Source organism: Mobula hypostoma, chromosome 19 (genome assembly GCF_963921235.1).
Source record: "Mobula hypostoma chromosome 19, sMobHyp1.1, whole genome shotgun sequence".
In the NCBI taxonomy this organism is placed as follows: Eukaryota; Metazoa; Chordata; class Chondrichthyes; order Myliobatiformes; family Myliobatidae; genus Mobula; species Mobula hypostoma.
This window is the reverse complement of record NC_086115.1, coordinates 54737932-54747093: the sequence shown is the minus strand read 5'-3', so window position 1 is coordinate 54747093 and position 9162 is coordinate 54737932. Positions and strand designations below refer to the sequence as shown.

Below are 9162 nucleotides of genomic sequence, written 5' to 3'. Positions count from 1 at the left end.
TGCCTTCTCACCGTATCCCTTCATACCCAGTCCAATTAATATTCTATCAGCCTCTGCCTTAAATATACATGAAAACTTGGCTTCCACAGCTGCCTGTAGCAAAGAATTCCATGGATTCACCACTCTATGGCTAAAGAAATTCCTCCTGATTTCCATTCTAAAACGACACCCCTCTTCTCTGAGGCTGTCATGAGAGTGTGGAATAAGCTGTCACCGCAAGTGGTGCATGTGAGCTTGATTTCAACGTTTAAGCGAAGTTTGGATGGGTACAGGGATAGTAGGGGTATGAATGGTTATGGTCCCAGTTTAAGTGGTTTTGGCATGGACTAGATGGGCTGAAGAGCCTGTTTCAGTGCTGTACTTTTTCTATGACTGCATTCTGTAAAATGTGGAAGTTGGTGGAAGCAGAAGATGAGATCAAGGGGGATCTTAATCCTCCCTTAGTGGGAGAAAAGGAGCTGAGACACAACTGTGCAAAATGTTTCAGATCTCCGCGTTTGCAGTTTTTTTTGCCTTTTAATTATGATTTGGAATGACTATATTTTGGCTGGAACATTTTTTCAAATATTAAAAAATATGGACTGAAGCAACTGTCTGTCTCCTGTTGCCCATTGCACTTGCTGGAACCCCTGGCCAGCGCACCGAGAGGCCCGTCCTGTTCCGGGACACTCGCTTCCTGTTTACATGGCAGCCCGGAAGTCAGCCGCTCCGTGAGGGAACCGGGGAAACGGGTTGTTCGGGAGGCGAGCGAGGATGCTGTTCTCGGTTAATATCAAGCTCTCCGCCAGGACCTTAACGGGAACGCTGAGCGGCCAGAACCGAGGGGCAGCCGACTGGTGAGTGGCGGCGCCGGGGCCTGGGCAGAAGCTCCCGGCCCACGCCGGGGTGACATTCAGCACAAGAGGGGCAGAGCACCAGCTCCTGTTCCTTAAACTGTCGGCTCTGCCGCCGATCTCTGACAGCACGCCGTTTTTATTGTAAAGTACATGTTGGTTAGATATGAGTTGTGTAAAGTAACTGTTACATCCCCCACTCGAATAATCACACATTTCAGCGGCCTGCACTAGCGGGTCTTACAGAAATTAATTCGAATGCAATTGCTTGATATAGTATAACTGAAGTATTTTACCCAAAAGGGAGAACAGTGTGCCATAAGAGCTGCTTTAAATCCACCGTCATGGTTTCCCATGTAACTTAGGTCATTGGTACAGCATAAATCCTTAGCCACAATAGAATACTTTGCAGGAATCTATGTATCTGTTAGAATTTTAATTTTGACAAGAGGATTGTGACCTGACAGGTGTGTATGTGTGTGTATGTATGTATGCCACATAACTGCTACATGTGCCCCCCTCCCCTCCACTGGCTACCGTGGGCATGTGTACCAACACACTGGGGCACATCTGATTTCATTCGGGGCTGGACTTGCTATTAGTAAAGTAGGACTGGGTCAGGGCCTTAGGAAACATATAGGATGGCCAAGGAGCCAAGATCACTGGTGGCCATCATCATCATTAATATGTGCCGTGTCGTATGACGTAGGCGATCATGATTGTTTTGGGTTGGGGCTAAGCAGATGCTACACCTTGCTGAAGGGTGACCTGCAGGCTAGCGGAGGGAAGGAGCATCTTACACTTCCTTTGCTGGAGACATATCTCTACCCCATCACCTGTACTGGTAGCCATGCAACTTTTAATGTACAGCAGCCACTGGCTGACCATGTTATGTTTTATAACTCTAGAAACAAATAGAAAGAAAAAAACAAGGAGCTGGGACAATTGTTTACTTCGTTCTTTTTCTTTAGTGAGGAGCTCGCATATGACATGCTGGTATAATGACGTACATCATTCATATGCTTCTTACGTTTCACCCATTATGAATTATATAAACAAAGAAAGCTTAATAAGACAGTATATTTACAATATTAATCAAATATTACTGAAATTTTTAAATATACTCCCAACCACACACTGATAGCCATGCAACCTTCTAATTTAGGGATAACTGCAGAACAGACTGAATACTATCAGCACCAATTACTTTTAAAAGGAAATTTAATGAATTTAAAATATAGATTTATGGGAACAGACCAGGGAGTTGGGTTCAAGTGATATAATCAAAAGTATTCTGTATACTCCTTCAGCTCGAAAAACAGCTATTAGCTAATACTCTCTCTAGCTCTTAGCTCATTTTGTATACTTACTACATTTCCTTTAATGCACAACTATAATTTTGCCTACTAGATTACTTGTCAAACACCACGTCAAAAATTCATTGACACAACTACATGACCCTCATATGCCTTTCTCATTGCTACATGTGGAATCCTGCAGAGTGCAGTCAGCTGTTTTGCTTCTGAATATTATAAAAGTGACAATACTTCAAAAAACATTTTCATTCCTTTGATCATCCTTGCTACACAGTATGTTGGCAACTATAATTTATATTGCATCTTGGAACAAGGTGTATTCAATTTAAAAAAAATCTGAAATGAAGTGATGTTATTTATAAAACTTACCAATAAGATGTTAGAATGATGTATAAATGCATCTGGTTATAATATCCTCTGGGGAAGAAAGGTTCTCAACATACCAAGTTTATATTCTGAAATAAATTTAAAAAGCTATTCTGCTTTTTTTTTAAAAAAATAGGAAATGGTTGTCATTGACAAAGTCAACGTTTAATTCCAATTCTTAATGATCAGAATCAGGTTGAATATCACCATTATATGTCGTGGAATTTGTTAACTTTATGCTTTATGACAGCAGTACAATGAAAATATGGAAAAAAACAAGTAACATTAAGTATATATATTAAATAGTTAAGTTAAAATAGGTAATGCAAAAAAGACAGAAATAAAGAAGTGATGAGGTAGTGTTCATGGGTTCAATGTCCATTTAGAAATCGGATGGCAGAGGGGAAGAAGCTGTTCCTGAATCGCTGAGTGCGTACCTTCAGGCTTCTGTACCTCCTTCCTGATGGTAACAATTGGAAGAGGGCTTGTACCTTAGAATTCAGTGGTGAACTATATGTTTGAACCTTGTGGTGAAGGTCCACCCCAGATATCGATTTGTAGGATTTTAGCCATATAACAAAGAGTAACGATGATTTATTAAGTCAGTATAGAACTTGTGCAAAGAATATCAAGACTGAGATGCTCGTGGAACTCAGTGTCATTCTGATCGTTTCTGTCTGGTCAAGTTTTCCATGTTCTTTACTTACAAAATTTCCTTACCCTCATTAAGCTTCTCTTATTTCCTACTCTGGTCTGTTTTAATTCACTTCTGGCATATGTTCCTACAAATTTAAGGCGTCTGAAACCTTCTATCTTAACCTTGGATCAGTTCCTGATTCCAAACACTTTTCTACCTGTGACTGAATTTTAAAATGCTCAGCTCTGTTTTTCTTTCTCTCCATTGTCACATCTTTTCCTTTCTTTGTAAATTCTGAGCTTTAGCTCTCCGTGCTTTGTGCACTCCTCTTGATCATTGTCGAACGCAATAATGCCATTAGTGACAACCATGTTCTTGGCAACTAAAGCCTTAATCTCTGAATTTTCAGCGTAAATCCTTCCATCTATTTCCTGCTTTGAAATGCTCTTTACAGCCTGATTCTTTGACTTAAGCTTTGGTCATTGGCCGTTGCATCTGCTATCTTGTTTAAGTGTGAAATTATGGTAATGCTCCTCCAAAGCACCTCAGGATGTTTCATTACATTAAGGTTGTTATAGAAATAGAATCTGTGTCCACTATTTGCTTTCCTTGTGTTTCTGGTAGATGGAGAGCTACTTACTAGATGGAGAGCTACTTACTTACTTACAACGCTGGCGTTTAGTTCAGCAATGAAGCTCCATCTTTGATGGTGTTCAGGGCTTCCTTCATCATTTCAGTATCTTCCTCTCAGTTTTCACTACTGTCAGTCATGCATGTCCTGGGTGGAGACTTGGGAATACTGCCACACTCAGATGTAGGAGGGTTCTTCATTGCTATTTCCATAATATAACAGTTTTGTTTTACTAGTTAGGGTTGTTAGCCCTGAGCTGGACCCCCAAGCCTGGAGGACTGGTGGACTACTCAGTCTGGCTTCTACCCTTTGACCTGTTTGGCATGGGTGACCCTACCAAGAGCCAAAGCATAAAGCCCTGACTCCAGCCAACAGAGCTCTTTGGCTCATTGAGGGATGCAAGCCTCCAAACCACGACGAGGTTGTGGCCCTCTTGGAGGAGGCAGAGAGCAAAGTTTGTCAAAGAAGGCTTGGACAATTATGTAATCCACTTGTTGATGGTGCAAATGAACCAGAGTCAATGTAAAAGTGGCAGATAAAAGCCATTTTCTTCAAGCCTTGTTTGGTGTACTCATTCGCTTATGGTAATAGTACAGTGGGTCAGGCTGAGCTGCTGTAGAGCGAAATGGACAGTCGACATTCCAAGTCATGACCCTTCATGTGAACTGATACCTTGTCCTAGGTGGTTTGAACTTCTTTATTTTTACTTATTGATTGAGATACAGTGTGGAATTGGCCCCTTCAACTAATTTGACAGGTAGATTAAGAATCATAAATGCTTAGGTCTTCTACAGATTCCACTTGATTGGGAGGAAAAATGCAGTCATTTTTACTTTCTGTATAAATCTCATGTTCAGTGTTTCCAAAAATGCCTGTGGTTTAAGTTCCGTTGACTTATGTTTGTCTTTTGAAAGTTTTCCTGTTTTGTGCAAGTCATCTTCAATAGTATTGTCAGGAATTATTGAAACTTGGATGAAAGATGTAGCATGACAAATTTGTTGTAGTGATTACTTGAGAACAAACTAAAAGTCACTGAGAGGCCAAGTGAGGGAGTATCACACTGTATGATGCGCTTCCAACTAACTGAATTCCAGGTCAAAAAAGTATGTATAATTATTTATTACAAACCAACAGTGAAATTAGTCAACTGTTCTGTAACTCATGTAAAACAAAAACGAGTGCGACGAGCATAATTGGATCAAATTCAAACAAAGATGAGTGTAATTGAATCAAATTCAAACAAGGACGAGCAATCAACAAGAAATATGCGCTCTCTGCTCACTTCCTCTCTACGCCACCAAGCAGGTGAACAGGTGACTACTTTCATTTATTTTACCGCCACCCAAATCCACATGAAAAAATTACCTTAACCTAGCGTGAGGGTATGCCACAGAGATTCAAAGTACGTTTATTGTCAAATTATGTATGCAGTAAACAGCCCTGAAATTTGTCTTCCCCATAGACAGTCACGAAACAAAGAGCAACCATGGAACCAACCTGTTCAAAGAAAAACATCAAACATCAACCCTCCCCCACACAATGACAATGGCCGTAAAAAAATGAGCGAGAAACACGGAATATAAAACACCAATTCAAAAGGCATATTTCAGTACTGTACAGCTCTGTTCATTATCTGCAGGCCACCTTGATTCAAAAATCACATGAAAGTAGTAACAAAAAAAGTGTCCAGAACTAGAAGTAGAAATAGAACACATCATAAAAAAACTGGAGTCCAGATCTATAATCGGCGTCAATTGAACTTTGCTCTGGCCCCGTTCGCCGACCTCATCAAGGGGGAGGGAGGGGAGAGAGAGAGAATATGAATACAGACAAGCAATAAAAAGATACATGACTCCAATATCTGTAGGAAGAGAAATGAGTGCTGCACCAAATTTCATAATACCTTTAGAAAGCCAATGAAAATTAAGCTAAGTTTTGGTACAGAAACAGACAACTGGCTAACCATGTCACTCTTTTGGTACTTGCTTGATGATAGGGATGCACGTGGTTTTCCCTCTCATCTCTGTGACTTGTAAATCTGTATTTCTTTTAAGAGAAAACTTGATCCCATTACTTAGGACAAGCTTCTCTACCTTTATATTCCTGCCTTCAACACCCCCCAAAATATACTCATGTACCTCCTATATATTATAGCGATGAACATGGTTTGTTCTTGTTAACCCAAGGCTGGATCTGTATTTTGGCCTTCTGATAAGCTGCTCTATCGATACTCTCATGTACCACTTAGCTTCTAATATACAGAAACAACTGACAACAAATTCTGAGTGGGTCACATTTTTGCACATTTATTATTTACTTGCAAGGGGAAACTACCTCCAAATATTATGCTGGAGAATAGTTTCCGATCTTGTGTCTCAAAGAAAGTACTTCTATACTTTTTACAGAGAACAGTAATTAGGTTACTTCATTCCATAATAGCATTCCTCTGTTATCTGCGCAGTCTTTAGTTCCTATCATTTATTCTTCAAACAGCCAATTTGCCTGTCCTATTTTCCTCTATTGTCAAAAAGACCCCCCCGCCATAAAACACCCATCTCCTGTCCTAAAACAGACATCTTGATAAAACACATAGTCTTATAAGCTTCCCATGCAAACCAGCAAAGCACCTTGGGATTTCATAGGTTCCATTTTGTCACATTACATTTTACTAAAGTTACAAATTCATGAAGCATTCACGGTCGCAGATATATGTCTACAATACTTTATAAAACACAAGAGCATATTTTGTTTAATTTGCAGCTTCAGTTTCCTCTAGCAATCCACAGAAGAAAATGAGGGACTGTAGAAAACATTTGCATCTTTTCCTCCTTTATGGGATGTGTTTCTTGTCTAAGTTCTATTAAAATTTTATGTATCCAGATGCTTTGATGCTTCCAACTCAGAATTGATGTTCATTAGTGGTAATTAACCAGGCAAGCTACATAATTAAGCTTGACACTATGCTATATATAGAGAGAGAGGACATAATGAGCCATCGCCAATGGATGAAAATCTTTATTAAACATTGAGTAATATGTTGCTGTTTGATACTAACCCTGAATCTGATCAGGAATATGGAACATGATTATTGAATGTTATAATTAACACTAATTTATGAAACAGAGTACAATCAAAGCAGGATTTTGGCTTAATTGGATTAAGTGTTTATCTTAAATTCCCAGGAGATTTTAGCCCTTACAACTGCATGTTTAACTAGCTTTCTCTTGCATAGAAAATAGAAAATAGGTGCAGGAATGGGCCATTCGGCCCTTCGAGCCTGCCCCGCCATTCAGTATGATCATGGCTGATCATCCAACTCAGAACCCTGTACCAGCCTTCCCCCCCCATACCCCCGATCCCTTTAGTCACAAGGGCCATATCTAACTCCCTCTTAAATATAGCCAATGAACTGGCCTCAACTGTTTCCTGTGGCAGAGAATTCCACAGATTCACCACTCTCTGTGTGAAGAAGTTTTTCCTAATCTCGGTCCTAAAAGGCTTCCCCTTTATCCTCAAACTGTGACCCCTCGTTCTGGACTTCCCCAGCATTGGGGACAATCTTTCTGCATCTAGCCTGTCCAATCCCTTTAGGGTTTTATATGTTTCAATCAGATCCCCCCTCAATCTTCTAAATTCCAATGAGTATAAGCCCAGTCGATCCAGTCTTTCATCATATGAAAGTCCTGCCATCCCAGGATGGGATCTTGGCAATTGAAATTGGAAGTTAACTTAAATTTAAGAATATTGCTCCTTTTGCTAAAATTGATCCACAAAACCATAAGATATAGGAGCAGAATTAGGGGCCTTTTGGCCCGTTGAGTCTGCTCTGCCATTTCACCATGGCTGATCCATTTCCCTCTCAGCCCCAATATCCCGACCTCTCCCCGTATCCCTTCATGCCCTGACCAATCAAGAGTCTATCAATTTCAACATTAAATATACCCAGTGACTTGACCTCCACAGCCACCTGTGGCAATGAATTCCACAGATTCACCACTCTCTGGCTAAAGAAATTCCTTCTCATCTCCTTTCTAACTGGAAGTACCTCTATTACCCTCAGGTCTTAGACTCCCCCACTATAGGAAGCATCCTCTCCATATCCACTCTATCTGGGCCTTTGAACATCTGATAAGTTTCAGAGATTCTGCCCCCACCCCCCACCCATTCTTCTGAATTCCAGTCAGTACAGGCCCAGGGCCATCAAATGCTCCTCATATAAACCTTTCAATCCCAGAATCAGTTTTGTGAACCTTCTTTGTACTCTCTCCATTGTCAGCAAGACCTTGTTAAAGACAATAACATGACCTTACAACTAATAAAAGACGTTTGGATAAGTGCATAGGAGGGGTATTGGCAAACATGGCTAAATGAGACTAGCTTGGTGGACATCATGGCCAATATAGATAGGTTAGGTTAAACGGTCTGTTTTCATGCTGTATTGCTCTATGACTCTATTTATAGTTTATCTTAAGTCTTAATTATTAAGCAGAATCTAGTTTGAATCTGGAGGCTACATCTGATGGTTTATTATTTAATTGATAAATATTATTTATTTATTAATTAAAACTAATGTGCTTTAGTTTAATTGATCAGATACAGATCATGTGTATCAAGTAATTATCCACTTGGCAAATTAGCGTGAATACGATTTAAAGGAAAGGGTGCAGTTGACAATATAGCTTTAAAGATGAATGTGAATGGGACTGTTCTTGTCACATGGTTATTTGTAGTGCTCTTCTCAGCATGGCCAATTCAAAACAAAGGTCAATATGCCATGATGTGTCAATAATATGCAGTCGAGGCATGTGACTTGCATACTCTAGTTTCTGAATAATTTAATTCTCCGGCATTTTGAAGGATAATACATTTTCAAATAGCCTATTCAATAATTAAACAGCACAAATGGACTTGTATAAAGTTATAGATTACTGACACAATGTTAGATACCTACTACCTTTCTGATTAATTGTAAAAGAAAAGATACATACTTAATGCAAAGCATTGGAATTATTTTTTGATTGAACTTAGAACTCTCATTACTGACAACCTTTCCTTAAAATGTAAGATCCAAGATGTGAGTATTGAATTGATTTCATTTCTTACATCCTTCACATACATGAGGAGTAAAAATCTTTATGTTACTTCTCCATCTAAATGTGCAACGTGCGATCATAGTAATTTATAATAATTTATAAAAATAGAAGAGTCAATGTAATATAGACTACACTCAAGTCAGCATGAGTTCATCAGTCTGATGGCCTGATGGAAGAAGCTGTCCTGGAGCCTGTTGGTCCTGGCTTTTATGCTGCGGTACCACTTCCCAGATGGTAGCAGCTGGAATAGATTGTGGTTAGGATGGCTTGGGTCCCCAGTGATCCT

The 9162-nt window shown here is 39.7% G+C and overlaps 1 protein-coding gene across 2 annotated transcripts in view; it reads left to right on the top strand.

Moving 5' to 3' along the window:
- The first annotated feature begins 668 nt into the window (after positions 1-668).
- Positions 669-9162, top strand: part of wdr11 (WD repeat domain 11) — a 144438-nt gene continuing 135944 nt past the window's right edge. Inside the window, exon 1 of one of the 2 annotated variants that reach the window (XM_063071922.1) lies at positions 669-836. In XM_063071922.1, the coding sequence (XP_062927992.1) occupies positions 754-836 (83 nt within the window). In that variant the 5' untranslated portion in view covers positions 669-753. The remainder of the gene's footprint in view (positions 837-9162) is intronic. The other variant, XM_063071923.1, reaches the window with a different exon arrangement.